Below are 17,621 nucleotides of genomic sequence, written 5' to 3' on the forward strand. Positions count from 1 at the left end.
AGAAAAAAAACGACGAAAGATGTATTTGTGATAACGAGAAGGAACGTGAAAATTTTTAAATGTACGTTTTTTGGCCTACCGTGTATAATTATATGAACTTGTAAAAATACTGTTTTCCTGCTTTAACGTGCGACACCTGATGTTTTTCTTATTATCATCAAAATAGGTTAACAAAAAATTAAAGAAAAAAAAAAAAAAATCATTTTCCATGAACACTTTAAGAGTTTCTTTACGTTACATTATAGATTAAATGTAATAAAGTGTCGCACGTCAAATGCACCGTGTTATTGACAAAGAAAGTTTTACGAAACGTTTGAGTAGCATACTATTGCCATTGTTGAATTGATTATTACAATGATTTGTTACGACGATAGCCAAAGTCTGCGGAGTTGACGAACAAATGCGTTAAACGAAGTGACGCGAAATAAAGTAAGGCAATTGTTATTGCGTTTCTGTATGAAGTCGAGAAAAACGGCTTTGACTGATGATGCTTGCATACGGAAGATAATTGAAACCAATGTAACGAATGAATTGATATGCTTAAACGTTTGCGCATAATTAAATGGTTCTATTTACATACTCATGTTTTATATTTGTAATTAACGAATTATCTATTATCTTTAATATTACCTGAAAGAGAAGGAAAAAAAAAAAAAAGAAAAAGAGACAGTTTTAAGACTATGCAACCTCCAAGTAAATCTTCAATAAAGCAATGGAGTAACGTTCGATCGATGATTAAAAGTCCCACAGAGAAAAAAAATGATGACGAGAAGGAACAATTTTTTTTCCTACTATTTACGCCCAACAATATTATCAACTGCCATTGATAGATGTTTTAAGTCAGGTTGGAAAAGTATTGAGATATAATTTTTTGAGTCATGACGAAAAACTTTAAATCATCAGAAGGTTAAAAACAAAAAGAGGAATTGACATGATAAAAGTATGAACATTTTTTTTCTCTGTGAGACACGATTGGTGTTTCGGTTAAGAAGGAGTAGGATATTCGTCCACAAAATAGTACCTTGGAGATGGACACACCATCTAAAGTAAGAAGGCGCAATATTTGATATTTTATACGATAAACGAAAGAGAACTAAATAATAATAATAACAATAATAATAATAATAATTTCATTGATTATTCTAAGGCATAGTCAATCCTAATTATATACAATCATTAAGATAACACGAGAGTGGACGCGTGAAACGATGAGCTGGGTAAGAGATGAATGCGTGGGTAACTTTTAACTGTGTAAATAATGTAAATAAAAATGATGATTAGATAGGTGATAAAAAGTGAAACGATATCAAGAGATCAAAGGAAATCGATAGAAAAGAAAGGCGTGGAGAGTGAAAATTGAGAGCTTTTCAATATAGGTCGTCGATGTTTCCATCGCACATACATACTCACACCATGTATTTTCGCGTGTTTCCTTCCTTGTGGAATAAAAAAAATTAAAAAAAAAAAAAAAAAAATTAACTCATCGTAAAATGGTGGTGGTCCTTTTTCACACAAATTCATACAAAATCATTGATATTACATGTTGTTGAATCGTCATTACGTAAAGAATATACGATCGAACATATGCACGAGCGAGCGCGATTATTGAAATGTGTAAGAGTTTTTCCATTTTTTTTTTCTAAGCAAATTTTTTTCTCTGATAGAAAATTTTTTACTCACTAATAAATTACGCTCGAAGATTAATGGTTTGTCAAATTGATCATCTGCATAGAATTCAAATTTATCAGTGCAGTAAATGAGTTCATTGTACTTACAACACATGCATAAATACTTGGTTGAAAAAAAAAAAATAATAATCATCAATTTGACAAATCAGATGGAGCGAAAAATTATTGAGCGGTTGTTTGTCCCTTTATGTTTTCACGAAAGAAATTTGTCAGATCGATTCGGTACGTGCGAACGCTTCCACCTATGTGCCAATAAATTAAATAAATGTTTTTCGATGTGTAATATAAAAAAATAAAAAAATAAAAAACTGAAATAAAACGCGAATTTGCGCAGCCAACTCGCATTCAAACTCGTTTATATCCATAAGTATTATACATGTAAACAAAGTTTTTAAAAATGTAAATCTTCCGTCTTAATTAAGGAAATTAAAAGGAAAAAAAATAAAATAAAAATACTTATATGAATGGAAATGTAATAATTCTAAGAAAACCACCGTACTTGACAATTTAAAACATTTCGAGAGAGCGCAAGAAGAAAAAAAAAAAAAAACAAGTGTAGGAAGGTAAAAGCTCTCTGATATGATGAATAACTTGTATGATAATATTTAAAAAAATAACCGTGCATCTATTATTGTACATATATATAGTATTTTTACATTAATATTCTAAATTCCATTTCAAATTCTAAATGGTACGCTTCGTCTGTCATCCTTGCATTGGGCTGTATAAAATAACGAAATGAGCGTTTTTTTGTGTTTTTCCCTTGAAAAAAAAAGTCATTATTCTTACTTTTATTTTTATATCGTAATAACTAATTATTACCGGATTAATATTTAAATCATACGTTACGTTTATTATACACTAAGTGAAAAAATATCCATCTGGTTAGATGCTAAGCTGTTACTCGATATTCTCATTCGTATGATTATATACTTATTCGTATTATTAAACTGACAAATTAAACTCTTTGTTTAATTTTAAATTGGTTGGATCAGCGGATCTTTCTTACTGTTTTTTTCCGAATAACTTGAAACTTGTGTGACATGTTTCGTTGTGCCGGAACTGTAAGGACATAAAATCCTTCTTTTTTTTTTTTTTTCTTTTTGTATGAAAATTCAAGTTGTAATCACAGAAAAAATGCACGAAGGCAGAGTGAAGCTTGACTAGTCCTTAATTGAAAACCAAAGTACGACGAAAAAATTACATATATAGCTTTTAAGCGAATCTCAGGTTAATGAAAGAGGTAAAAAACAAAATAATTAAACAAGATATGAAAAAAAACACGAGAGGAATCAAAGAATGAAGGGAACGATAAGACGTAACTGTCTGCACTGATGAGAAAACAGTAAAAAAAAAGAGAGGAATTGTAATACGTATTATATTCAAATGATTCAATCACTGTAAGTAGTTAAGGAAAAAAAAAAATAAAAAAAAATAAAAACAAGAGAATCAACCTTTAAACCGCTAGACGTTCAAATACGACTATTTTACACGTAAGTTTTACTTACAGCATTTTTTATTATTACGAATAATGATTAATTGATGATTGTACTTCTTTTATCATACGACGATTTGTACGTTATTTTACATACTTATACATCTTATAGAAGGACTTTTGTCGGATAGCAATACGAAATCTGTCTCTGTACATTGTTTTTTCTATTGCGACTATTAAAAATAATTATAACATTATTTGCACTCGCTTTCTTTCCCCCTGACCTTGAAAAATGTAGTGTACCATTTTAATCGAATTCTTTCATGATAGAATTTTGTACAATAAAGTGAAGTCGATTAGACAAAAAAAAATTAAAGCTACTCTAAAGTGAAAAGCGAAACGAAGTTAGGTGTACCAACGTAGATACCGTCGCAACAAAAAAGAAAAGGAAAGTGTTGTGTTGACCGCTACAATTAAATTGACGCAGTTCCGGACCACTCACTATATATACTGAGGGTATGGCTACACGCGCATAGCTGTATATCCACCATCAGATTTCTCTCTCCGAAAATTCATTCTCACGCGTCCTTGTGCATACATCTGTATGTGCACGTATACATTGCCCCAAAGAAAAAGAAGGGAAAAAACCATATGAAGCTGCCGAGATGATGTATAGGGGACCAACAAAAACCCATGGAGGCGGTGCGACGACCGCAGAAATGAAATCGAGCGTTGCCGTGAAAACGCGAGGCGAGGCACCTTTCTTATTTCTAGATGATTGTCATGCGGGTAAGTATCTCAGACTTGTATGTATATGCCGAGGAAAATCCTACCTTCTTACCTGGAAATCCACGATTACGCTGGGGTTTTGAACTTTATCAAGATTTTCACTCTAAAACTGTGTACTTGAACTATTTCATTACATACATTTATCATTTCTCTAGAAAATTCACGCGAAATCTTGAAAAAAAAAAAAGAAAAGAAAATTCATCACCACGTGGTTATGTAGGTACTGTTGATTTTTAATATGAGTACATTGTCTTTGAAGAAAGAATGACTTAAGGTTCCGTACTGTTTGTACATAATAATAATAATATATTCTGCAGTAATTATAATCATAACTTTCTCGTAACGAATCACGTAAAGCCACCTCATCGTCTCCAGGCGAGATCCCGGGCGCATGAAATTTAAAATATTCGCGATTCAAAGGCACGAAATCCCGCTGACCGGAGAGAAATGTATTTTCCTTTTGTTTCCTGCCGTTCTCCGTGATATTCCGGAACACACTCTCGCGGGGGCATTATCACTTTCCCCGACCATTGATTCGACTTGGTCACTATTGTCGCGGCGTTTATACTGTGAACACTTTTGTCGGACACATCTGCAATTCGTATGAGCCTTGAAAGTTCCAAGAAAGTTTTGTCGGCTAAATTGCGAGCGTTTTCAAATTGAATTTCGTTTTCATTTTACGCCTCGATCGATTCGATACAGGTAAACACGTACATGTACAGCTATACGATGGCATTGCGCTGAATAGGATCGTCCCCCCGCGCGTTTACCACTGTATGGACATTTCGTCGTGTCCGGTCCAATCATATTTTCTTTATATTTTCCAATGACGCGAACATTTGCATTTTTCGTATTTTTCCTAAAACGCCACAAATACGTCTGCGCTTCGTTGCAAATAGAGAAAATGGATTTTCGGCCGATTCGACAAGTAATTTTTTTATAAAATTCGCAAAAAATAAAATACCATATCGTCGGGTGACAAAAAAATGTATAAATGTAAATTATAAGTTCACAGACCGCGAATCGAAAAAAGGGCGAGCGCTAGAGAAACGAAAGGAAAAAAAAATAGAGAGAGAGAGAGAGAAAATAAAAACAAGGAGGCACGCAAGCAGCCGGTGTTCTCTTTATCGTCGATGCGAGAAATTGTTTTCTCCTGCGCGCATTTCTTTTGTGAGCCAAGCACGCGTGTTCTCTCCTCCCGGAGCTCTCCGCTCCGCGGGAGAAAAAAAAAAAAAAGACTACCTTATTATTACACGTAACTGGAGCTTTCTCGTATGGGTTATATTATTGTCTCCTCGTGTACGCTTAATGACTGTTATGTACGCTTTTAATGAGGGGTTTTTTTTTTTTTTTTTTTTTTTTTTTCAACAAAAAAGTGCGAATAAAAAATAGGACAGCCTATCTGTGTGTGCGTAGTTGTGTTTTTTTTTCCCATGCACTTTGTTTTGTTGCTATACATGTACCTCCCATACTGTTTGACTTAAGTATACAGGTAGTACATCGCGTGATTATATAGTTTGATGGGTTTTCAGAAAAAACCGAGTTTAGTCAAAAGCATCGAGGGCAGTAGGCAATAGCTTTCTTGCCTCGAAGAACGACGTTTATTTATTTATTTCTGGATAATAACGCATCGATAAATCGACGAGGAAACGACGAGGAAAATACATTACACGGCGATTAAAGCATTTGGAAATTTGAAGCTCAACAATAAGGTCTGATGGCAATTGTATGGATATATTTATGAATATGATGTACTTACACAAATAAGTAAAAAAGGTGGATGACGATCAGCTCAGCTACGATTTCCATGATTTCTTTCAAATTTTCTCTTTCCCGGTGTTAACGAGAAAAAAAAAGTAAGGAGAAAAAGAAACAAGGAAAATCGAAATGCAAGTGGAGTGTAAAAATTGTGCGCAGTGAGAAAATCGTCCGCAACCTGATGGGCCCAACTCACTCTCTCCCTCTCTTTGATGGCCGAAGATGAATGAATATCGCAGGCGCGATTTTATTAGCGATCGGTGCGATGTGTGTAGGGAGGGTTTCTTCGCTCTCATCACACCACGTTGGCACTAAATAATTCATCAGCCGCCTAACGAACGATCTAACCCAAAAAGAAAAGTAGTGCAGCCGGGGCATTATCTCGTCTCGCTTTTTCGAATCGCATGTCGTTGAGAGAGAGAGAGGCTGTTGCTACGAAAGCTGGGAATCTCTATGGTATATACACCTATACATCTGTGTAATATTGGGTATTACTGGCTCTCATGCACATACGTGTGCTTTTGCATCCGCTCTGCACAGCATCTATAATCGTTAGTACGTGCAGTACACGCGCATATGTAAGTATGTGTGCGCACGTGTGTGGTACATTCGACGTTCGTTATACCGATAACGACATCAACATCAACCGCGCATGTATATATACATCTGAAATCGTGTATCGGCGATCCAGAGTTGTTAACTTGTAACGCTTCAACGGAAGCGCGCGAAAAAAAAAAAACAACAAAAAAAATATCTCGCACACCGGCCGAGAAATCTCTCGATTCATGCCGATTTATCATTCGACGCTCTTATAGGTCCAGATCCGTATATACATATATATGCTTACGCTGTCGGTTTCACTTGGCCGAACGATTGTAGCGGGAGCCCACAAACATCGCGTAAAGATGGAAAGTTTTTCGCTCCCCCTTTCTCCGTATATTTTATGTTTCCTCTCCCTCTCCTGTGCACGCACATAATATACTATATATTTATATTGTGGCTGCACTTGCAATGGGTGCCATTGCAGCAAGTGACCATGACCTTGGCACTGCTATAATGTGCTGCAAGCTGTGCAATAATTATATATATGTATGCCAGCGGTGATCAAGGTATCGACTACAGAAGCGTGTGTGTGAGTACCGGAGATCAGCTGTTTTTTAGCTATTGCTCGCATACAGAAGGAAAATGCAGGTACGAGCGTTAATAGCGTTTGTCGGTTCTCTCTCTCTACAGGCCAACTTTTTTTCCTTTCTTTTTGGTAATACCAGTTCTTGTAAACGTCTTAATTGCCTCGAAAAAAAAAAAGAAAAAAAAAAAAAAAAGGAAAGAAAGGAGAGAGAAAAAAAGGTAATTGGAACAACATTCAAATGAGCGAAGTAGCGCTTGTTACACTTATTTAGAAACCAGCTCCTCATATAACAGTAAGTTTCAAATCACCATCGGCATCATTATGATCACAAAGTGACGATTAAACTCATTGCATCGCTGGAGCGCGTTTTCACCTCGTCCGAACACTCGGTATACATCGCTATGTGGCTATTACCTGTTGCAATTAAGCGTAAGATCTACATAATATTATGTACATGCATCTAAAAAAAAAAAAAACAAACCACAAGTATTTTTTATTAGTGCATAAAGTGCGGCTGAAATTTTTATTGTTACAGAAATGGTCCAATCGCGTGCTGAAAGTCACTGTTGATTATTGTACGAAATACCTGGACGTACGGTGCACCTATAGAAATACGCATACGTACTGTACAGCACATTTATTTACCTTCCTGAAATTTTAAAATTTAAAACAAGGGAGAGAGAAAGAGACGGAGGAGAAAAGGCGACGATTTCACTTTTTCCTCGACACCGAGAGTGTCGACGTACTGCACTGGTACTTGAACGAAAGTGAGCATAAAAAGCACCCTCCTTCTAATTAGCCTTGAGGGATACACCTATACCGTAGACGTTATGAACTAACGAGCAGCGACAACAGTCGTGAAAAGTGAATTTTTTTTTTTTTTTCAATCCCATGGGACCACAGGACGGCGTAGCCCATCAATCCGAGTCTCCGCAACAACATCGTCTAATGACAGCCAACAGGTGGTGATAATAATGATTGGTCCGTATCGGCTTGCACGTTGCGTATACTCTCGAGCGATTCTGGTGAGCCGAAAGACATGGCCACCTATACAGCCCATGCACAGGTATAGTAACAGTACAAGCGTATAATGGGTATGGCGCGAAAGCCAATGTCCCGCGATTCGTCCGAGATCTCGCGACTCTCGCGGGAATCATGGCTTGTATACAGGGAGCCGCGCACGGGAGAGCGAGAAAGGGGGACTGGAGGAGTAGTAGCCTCCTCTCGGCTTGGCCTGCCTCTCCCGGCTAGCTATAAAAAGCTAGAGCACAATATTTGACAGCCAGTCGGTAGCCAGATATATTGTCGTATATCTGGCAGCAATCGGCTACTTTTTTTTTTTTTTTTTTCCATTGGTTTTACATTATTGTTTGTTATTTGGTACAAGTGCGGGGATATACAGTGAAAACAAAGTGATTTATTGGTTTTTGCAAAGTCAACATGTTCTCTGTGAGTTTTGTTTTATTTGTTGTTTTTTTTTTGTTTTTTGTTTTTTAGACTGTAGACGGAGGTTTATTAAACATTGTATCTACCACTTGCTCGATAGTTTTTTAGGAATCAGTTCCTTAATATGATATAGTATTTTAATTATTAGCACCTATACTGCAAATTCAAGTTAGTTGTTAAAATTTTTACCCAGTTAAAAAAAATGCATCGTTAATAGTCATGTGAATAAACAATGATGTATGTGTGTTGCCATTTATTAATCAGCTCTGAATCGTCGATTTAGATGTTTGTAAAAAAAAATGTATAACACTGTTTTGAGGTAAAAAAAAAAAAAAGTTTAAACTACTCTTTCCAAATCAGTTATTCAAACACACTTGGATTTTCTGTGTAAAATAGAGTGTAGCTCTATCTAGACCGTCAGGGATGCAACAATGGGGTATAGGGGTTGCTTGGTGTTATCATTGTATCCACCTATGTAAAAAAAAGTAGTAAAAATAAGGGGTTTTGCTCGCTTCCTCAAATTATTCATACGTTTAATGAGCTAACTGTAAATATGTATGCGTACCACAAAAAAAAAAAAAAAAAAAAAAATCGTTGATTATTAATGAAACGAAATGTTTTCAGATCCTAGCAACGGTCCTACTCATGGCCGTAGTATCGGCAGAATCCTCATCTGTCCGCAGTAAGTAACAATTAACTCAATTGCACTGTTTGACGAGTTTATCGAAACTCGATTGATTGGTCGTTTTAACATTAACCGCCTAACATAACGTAAGTACCAAAAAAATCAAGTGTCAATGGCTCGTCTTGTCATGCAGTATACATTAGATACCCATACACGTGCGTTCAATCTGTCACCCTATTAATTCTGTATGCCATTCGAGTTTTAAACCCCTATTGGGTGTACGACAGAGGCAAAGATGTGCTTGCACGCACCCGCGAATCCTCAACAGTATATTATACATCAGAAAGTAATGATAATCGTTATTGGTACAGCTGTATATATATATATATATATATATATATATACTTGTACATTTTATTTACGTTCCCGTGAGCGTCGCGAAACAGGAGGCTTACTGCTCCACTTTCCTTCTCGGAGATCCTCGCGCGTATACGTACTTACGTGCAGAAGAGGTAACAACAACATGCGCGGCACACATGCTCGCCGAGGCGGGCAGTGGCACGTGAAATATAAATAGGAAAACGCGCGCCTTCGCGCTGCACCGGCGCCAAGGAAATTCGTATACGCCCGAGAGAGTGTGTGTGTAATGTATATAATATACCGATGGTGCACGCCTAATGTCCATTAAACATACATCCTTGGCCTATGCACTCGCGGCTTTCTCCGCTATACTGCACAAGTCCGCGGACACGCGATCTATATAGCCTTGCTTTTTCTCAAATTGTGCGTGGCAGTATGAGGTACTTATATACGTACATACAAGCATCGGTGCACTTTTGCATTTGCATGGTTTCTCTCGAGTCGGTACTTCCAATTAACGGTGGGGGGGGAGGGGAGGAGAAATGAAAATAGATGAACTGCTTCCATACCCAACACTTACAATTATATATATACCGACTCATTGCTCGCGCGAGCGCCTTCGTTGGGAATCACTCTCGCTCCACGGTAATTAAAGCGCCCGAGAGAAATCTCGGCGTGTGTATTATTGGCGGAAGGGGGAGCAGGAGAGGATATGGTACGTTATTGATCGTTGGATCGGAACAGGAGAAACAAAGCATCGACCGAGAATGCGTACACCTTAAAATGGGTACAAATTCAGTTTTTTTTTTTAAATTACTTTTTCCAGCTTTTTTTGGAGGACGCGCATAACAGTCACTCCATCGATCACCCAACTAAACTAAAGTTGACACATTTTGGCTCGAGTTTTCCATTTTACGCCGATGCAGTTTACTTTCTTTCGGTCTTCGGTATAGTTAGTAACATTGACTGGGGAAAAAAATAAGTAGAGCTTACAGTAAAACCCAGTTGTTTTTTTAGAGCAGAGATTTCGCGAAACAATCCATTTGTGTATATATACATATCAAAATATCTAGATGAAGCATTTAATATGTAGCCTTTGCCGAGCGAGAGATGAAACGCGGGGCGGATCGGAAGAAAGGCGCGTTGCGCGTACCTCTCGATTTAATTGGCATGAAAAATCGGTATACACCCGAGGAGAAATCGCGCGAAACCATATAGAAACCGATGACTTTCACCCCGAAGGATGGAAGCGATCGTAAATATAACCAGGTATTGTTTTTATTGTCTGTTGTCCTCGAAAAGTTTACTCCTCGAATCCGAGCGGGCTGATGAGGGACTACGAATACCATGGCAACGGCTACCTAGCTGCGAAGCCCGTGAGCAGCTACGCCGATATCGGCAGCGGTGGCTCGCCTTACGCCAAAATCGACTCGCGCTACTCCACCGACAGTACGAGCGACAGGTAGGAAGAACAACCCACGCGAGTGTGCCATATTATCCACGCTCCGAGATATTTAAAATTGTTTTTGCCCTCCTGCCCCGCTGACAGTGCCGATCCACGTGCGACCAGCGCCAACGGTGGTAGCAGCAGCACGGGAGGGGCAGGCAGCACCGGCGGTAGTTTCTACAAGAGCAAGTACGGAAGCGAGGCTGTCGTCAACTCTCTGCGCCCAACTTACCCCGCCGGCTCGTCCTCGAGCTCCGCTTCGTCGTCCTCGGGCGACCCGTCCTCGCCCGGCCAGCAGGTGCAGTACAGCAGCGTGGACTACACCGCGAACGCGGCCTCTGGCGCCCCCTCCTCCTCCTCCTCCTCGGCTTCTTCGGGCGACTACTCGAGCAACGGGGGCTTCTCTGGCAGCTACGGCGATCGCAGCCAAGAGTTCCATCAGGGCCACCAGCAACCGCACCCTTCCTACTCTAGCGGGGCTGGTGATCTGGAGTACCATCAGCAGAGCAGGCCGGCCAGTTATCTCGGCAACTACGCCGGCAGTCCCGGGCTCCCGGAGTACGCGCCGTCCCGGCCAACGAGCTACTCCCACGGGTGACTACTCCCAATATTATCCGTAGGGAGTCTCTGACTTTTGCCCGAGACGTGCCGGAACTGAATTACTTTTATTTTTTTTTTCTCAATCTTTATTTTCCACAGCATTTTTTTTTTTTTTTTTTTTTTTTTTTTCTTCTACTATATTTAACCTACTTGTGTATGGGTGGGTCTCTTGATATTTTTTCAATTTATGGTGCTATTTTTAATTCGTAAATTATCGCATTTTTTTTGTTGTAATTTTCGTCCTATAATTTATCTTTATCCGGCACTTTTTGGCCAATAAAATGACAAAATACACGTTACTCGAAATGCAATATTATTACGTTTGTGATGATTGTTACGTTTTTTCTCGTATCACGTGATTTGCTACAGTTGTTGAGTTACAGAGGCCTCAAGTTGTTATTATAAAGCAAAGACCATTGTAAAGATACGATCGAAAATGTTGAATTAACGCCAATCGTATTTGTACCAGCGGTCTCAGTGGATCCGTGTCCTCGTCGTTGTCGGTGGCCGATTACCCGGGGAGCAGCAGCAGCAGCGGGCACCGCCACCACCCGACCACCTCCAGCGGCTTCTCCCTGCCCGAGGATTACTCCTCGGGTGGCATCATCCACGGCCAGGCCCACGGTCAGCCCCCCCTACCGCCCATGATGCCCTACATGAAGACCTACCTCATGAGCAGCGGACCATCCTCCTCCTCCAGCTACCCCAGCAAGTACCAGTCCGTCTTCGGAGCCATCAAGAGCTTGTTCAGCGACGCCTCCACCAGCGCCAGCCACCTGCCCCCCTCCGCTTCCTCCCTCATCGCTGCCGCCTCCTCTCCCTCCTCGCCCTCGGGCTACTACTCGGCCGGCGCTCCCCATGCCCCGGTGGCCAGTCCAAGCGGTTACTACCTCAGCTCTGGGTAAGCTTTGCGAGGCTGGAGACGACGGTGATAGTTACGCGAGCAGATATGTGTAATACGTGGCTTTACAGGGCTGGGCCGTCGAGTTTGGGCTACACCAAGAGTTACCCGTCGATGCGCCTAGTCTCGAGCTACGGGGCCACCGGTAACACCGGTATGGGAGGCAAGATCATCGTCGTCCGCGAGAGCCCAGCTGGTGGTCACTCGCCGAGCTATCACCCGTCCAGCGGGGCAGGTCTCGCTCTCGGCTCGGGTCCCTCGTACCCCGTCAAGGCCAGCCGAGTCTCGGCCTTTGCGTCCGGCCCCTCTGGACACCCTGCCTACGTCTCCGGAGCCCCGAGCTCCATGGTCGGTACACGCTCGCGCACTAGTTTGTACTTATAAACCCGTTATTATAATTTTTTTCTTTTTTTTTTCCTTTTCATTGCAGAGCTACACGCACAGCTATCCCGGCAGCTACTCGAGCGCGTCTAGTTTTTCCGGTGGACACGGAGGTAGTCCTTTTCTCGGGTACTCGGCGTAATTCTCCTCTCCAGCGTGTGAGTCTACCACAATCTAATACTCTTAACTGTGGGTCCTCGGCAAGTGGAAATTTATATTACATTTACGACGAAACTACACGAGGTTTCGTGATGGAGAAACCAAAAATGACACGATCAACAACAACGATTTTCACGAGAGGACTGATTAAATTATTTTTACACGTAAGGCCGTCTCTTTTCATTTCGATTCTTACAATAGATAACATGCATAAGTAGCGGTATTTTTTTTTTTATTTATATATACAAAAATTGAATCCATCGGGAAACAAGTAAAATGAAAAATGTATTCTTTAAATGGGTTCTTACTCAGTTTGTAAAAATTGATTTTTTTTTTTTTTTACTGTATACACTTGACCTGAAAACTACAAATGTGGAAAACGAATGTAAAGTTTACGTGCTGTGATTGAGCGCATGAGAATATTTATTAAATTGTATTCTTAATTTAATATGTATTACGTTACTACTCTATTCTTAGGCTTTTAGTTTTATATCAATGATTTGTTAATAAAAAATACAACAACAACAAAATCATCGATCTAAAGTTGTTTTAATTTTTTCTTGAAATCAAATCCAACTGCCTTTCTCCTTGCAAAAACAACTTTATTATTTCTAATCTCGAGTACATGTTTAAAAATTTTCAACTTTATCGAGCATCTCCATCTCTTACAAATGTAAATTGGTAACAAACGTTTTTAATTCCACTTTCTCATCAGAAAGTTTTTAATCATGTTAGTAGTTGGTTATATTAAAAAAAAAAAATGTAAAATACTGATAACATCATCGCAAGATGCAAATCAGCACACAAGAAAAGTGAAAGCTCGCAGTGGTGAAAATTGCAATAAAAGTAGATGTTCGATATTATTTGTGGCGCGCCCAACAAAGTTTATCAGGGCATAGAAATACTCACGCAGTTCATTACGTATTGGTCAGTGAAAAAATAGGACACGGCTGCACTACTTTTCCTTGCCGAAGCTGCGAAAATCTCATACATAACATTGCGGCCGGATCCCGGTGATAACGACACGGGCTTGCTTCCAGAAGTACACATTCACAGATACGCCATCTTGCTTTCTCTAAACGAGTTACAACAAACATTGGTGCAACAACTGCCGATTAAATATTGAGTGTTCCATGTAAGTATACTTATGTATAGCCTCTTACCTGAAGGAGCGTACAGTAGATGTTTGTTCGATTTTTTCGTGAAAAAAATCCGTCGACTGCAAAAGAAAAGCCGAAAGCGCATAGGACAGCGCCAACAGTTGATCACCTTGAAATTCATCAGCCTCGACTCGGACAGGGTCATTTTCTTCCAGTTGCTTCTCCAAAACGTCGAATATTTCCTAAAAGTACAATTATGGCCACTAAAATTTCGAGTTTTGCCGCGAGTTTCACCAAATAATCGAGTGCTCACATCGTCTTCGTCCGATAACTCATCATCGTCCGATAAACACTCCTCGCTCTTCCTCCTGTGGATCCTCAACGTGTGAGAAAAGTGATTTCTACGCAAAAATCATCATCATGATGTGTGATGTAAAATAAGTATAGCCAAGCATGGAGCCATTTACCTAGTGTCATCGGTGCTCTTGGTACATCGGTACTCCAAAATCTTTTCAAAGTGAAATTTCTTGGCCTCCTCGTTAACTTCGTTGTTCAGCAGAAAATTTTGCAATGCTCCATTTACGTATGGTAGTATCTGTACGAATAAAGAATATCGGTACTTTTTCCACGAGAAAATCGATGCGATGTTTCAAAAAAAATTTACCGATGCGTGATCTAGGGACAACAAAGTTATCATTGTCGAGACAAGCAAGGGGGCAATCAGCGAGGCTCGGAGTCGAGCTTCGCTCCTCAACGACAGGTTCATCAGCAGCGCGCAAGCGTATTCCAATCTGTACGCGTCTTTTCTGAAATCCTCATCGTTCAAGTGATGTACGAGCCACTCAACTAGATTCGCCTCGACCATGTAGTTTCTTTGCTGCTTTCTCAGTGACATTTTTTGGAGTGTGCCCAACAGCATGTTCAGGGTTATCGAATCGCCTGGTTTCGAATCCAAATATTTTATTATCTGCAAAATTAATCAAGTCCAAGTCCATGTTGCTATTTTTTCCTTTACTTTCGTCGGGAAATAACTATAAGTATAATCCGTACACCATCGTAACGGAATAAAACAAATATGGGTACATATCTTACCGCATTCAGTGCGATTGGGCTAGAAGTTAAATAATTTCGGCCTATTTTCAACGATACCACTGCGTTCAAAAGGCGTGCGGTGCATTGTTGAATGAAATTTTGATTGTCACCCGAGTCTATTGGTTGCAAAATCCGACTTAATACATCGCTTTCATTGCTATCGGATAAATTCCCGCATATTCCTAATAAATCGTTATTCACGTACTCGCTTATGGTATCGTTTCTGTGCTCCAAACTGTTTAACGTAATTTTCTGCGGCAAAATGCATGCATAAAAATTTAATGAGTTTTTTAACGAAATTATTATGGATGAAAAGTGACGTACTTGGCGTAAAGCTTGAAGTAGTAATCCTTTGACTCTCACACTTTCACATTGCAAATGTAGTTTTATTTTTTTATAGTCTAATAACTTGGCTGGCACTAAAATTTGATCCGTATTTGTTTTTTCGTTTTTTATAAAAATATCTTTAATCGTCTCCTCTTGCAAATCTATACTTGTGTCCTACAAATAATTTAAATTGGTATTAAATGTCTTGATATTTTTTGCCACGTATGTGAAGGGTTTTGAGTCAGTACATATTTAAAAAAAAAAAAATAAAGGAAAAAAGTTAGTGTTTATGATAGCTTGCCTCGGAATCAGTCTGTACTTCTCTGTGAAATCTGTCGGGAAAGATTTTTAAGCAAGTTTGCATAATCGTATCAAAATGTACTGGTTGGCCTTGTACAGAACTTTCTAGGGCAACGGTTAATTCTTCGGCGATTTTGTTGATTTTTTGGTAGTCTTCGTGCAATTGGTGAAATTTAAACCTCAATTTTTTATAGTGCTTGTAAACTTTAAATAACTTTTCTTTCGTTGAAGTGAGCTCATTCTCGCGTAAAGCGGTTTGTTTCTTTGGCTCAGCAAAAATATCATCATTTATCATAGAAAAATCGGTAGATTTACCGATACAGCTAAAATGCGTCTGCGTACCTCTGAATAAAAAAAAAAAAGAAATGTTACTTTTCATTGGGGATAATGCGATAGTGAGATTTGATTACTCACTTTGTGCACAAACTGTTACTGTTATTTACGTGTTGATGATCAGTGATCCACTTTTGAATCTCTCTATTTTTAGCGACTGACGGAACTATTTTGTCAGTGCAGGGTACTGTGTTTACGGATTCGTTCATCAGATCGGAAAGTGAATGCCGTGTGTTCAAAGGACTCTTGTTTTTTTTTTTTTTTTTTTTTTTTTAATGAAATAATTGTATCATATTAAAGTAGCAAAGAAACTATTTTACATAATAGGGCACGACTGATACACATTTTTAACTAGAGCGAAAAAAAATTATGTTGAAAAAAAAAACAAAATAAAAAAAATTAGTAAGAAAATTATTTTGCCAACCTTGAATTATTTTCGTTGTTTAAAGCGTTAGAACAATGTTCGATAAATAACATTTATTTGTATAATTTAATATTAAATTTTTTAGCAAATAAAGTTTGCTTTAACGAGATCGATAAGTTTTTCTCAAGGAATACGGGTGTAAAACATCAATTTTAAAAGTCACCGAACAAAAAACAGATTTTTGTAAAATACATGAACCCTACTAGTTCAAAATTAGTGTTACAAATAAAATAAAAAAGTACGCTGTTCGCTCTAGAAAAAATATGAGTCACTCTTGTAAAGTACAGTCGTGCCTACGAATTTCTAAAATTCAGAGGTTTAAAAAATATTAATGGTTACCTGATCGATCACAAATTTTTCTAAATCTTTAATTAAATTTTCCACCCATTCGATGCTGAAGATATTTTTCATGGATTCATCCTCAAATGGATTGGAAATATATGGCAAGGCGAATAATGTTGAACTGCATTTCGATATTCTGGCTAGTTTCTGTCCATCGCAAGAGTTGAGGAATTCTTCGAGTTGTTTCATACTATCTTTGCGTTCTTCACCATCCATATCCTTAATAAATTATTAATTTAGAAAAATACAGGCTAAATGTACTCAATTTACTAACATTGTCACACGTAACTCTACCTTTAGCTACATACGAAATATTCATAAGAAGGATAATATGTTAGATATGTTATGAAAAAAAAATTATCAACACAATTACCGATACTACATACCATTTCGCAATTTGTCAAACTAAACCGATGAGCTGCGTTTTCCAAAATTTTTGACACTTCACTGGATTCATGGAATCCTGAGTAATGATCAAAAAAATATGTATTAATATATAAATATTTAAGGAAATCAAAGATAATTGTTCATACCGCAACTTATGTGTTGATGCAGATCAATGATTCTTATTGGCAAAATGGCAAAGTGTACTCGTAGTTTTAGCGTCATAACTTGATAAGTGACAGTTTTCTCGAAATCGTCCGAAAAATATATATCCCACATCTGTAGAAGAAATAATTTAAAAGTGAAGCTCGACGTTAAGAATTAGCGTTTCCTTCGAATTATTGTTAACATTACGTGAAAAAAATTTCTCCAGTCTCCAGCTAATAACAAAAGCAGTAGTTCATGCTGCTTAAAATCCATATTTTTTATCGTACAAACGAAGCACCAGAATTTTCTATCCCATTATTGTTGTTCTGAAATTGAGAAACTAGGCAATCAAGTATTCAACCTTTGTCTTAAGAATATAAAAAATTCATTTACTAAAACACGAAAATCAACTTACCTTCTATGTTATCCTCAACATTTGCGGAATCACAGATAA

At 38.4% G+C, this 17,621-nt stretch overlaps 1 protein-coding gene across 1 annotated transcript; it reads right to left on the minus strand.

Annotated features, from left to right (window-relative positions):
• Positions 1–13,877: 13,877 nt before the first annotated feature.
• LOC106644928 (lisH domain-containing protein ARMC9) lies at positions 13,878–17,440 on the minus strand. Its single transcript, XM_089588839.1, has 13 exons — positions 17,375–17,440; positions 17,170–17,299; positions 17,023–17,099; positions 16,634–16,855; positions 16,537–16,546; positions 15,952–16,057; positions 15,539–15,881; positions 15,235–15,411; positions 14,911–15,162; positions 14,483–14,785; positions 14,286–14,413; positions 14,132–14,219; positions 13,878–14,060 (listed from the first exon to the last, which is right to left on the minus strand). The coding sequence occupies exons 1-13, from the start codon at positions 17,438–17,440 to the stop codon at positions 13,878–13,880; spliced, it is 2,085 nt and encodes a 694-aa protein (XP_089444965.1).
• Positions 17,441–17,621: the final 181 nt, after the last annotated feature.

The sequence above is a fragment of the Copidosoma floridanum genome, unplaced genomic scaffold, assembly GCF_036245765.1.
Source record: "Copidosoma floridanum isolate Cflo_tuat_1 unplaced genomic scaffold, Cflo_Japanese_pri ptg000007l, whole genome shotgun sequence".
NCBI classification, from domain to species: Eukaryota; Metazoa; Arthropoda; class Insecta; order Hymenoptera; family Encyrtidae; genus Copidosoma; species Copidosoma floridanum.

Excerpts from the sequence above, each read along its gene's own strand:
- LOC106644928 (XM_089588839.1), bottom strand. The coding sequence starts at position 17,440 with ATGGATTTTAAGCAGCATGAACTACTGCTTTTGTTATTAGCTGGAGAC. Across the intron at positions 15,163-15,234 it reads TACTTCAAGCTTTACGCCAA|AAAATTACGTTAAACAGTTT; the intron begins GTACGTCACTTT and ends ATTTTGCCGCAG. Across the intron at positions 14,220-14,285 it reads AAGAGCACCGATGACACTAG|AAATCACTTTTCTCACACGT; the intron begins GTAAATGGCTCC and ends ATTTTTGCGTAG.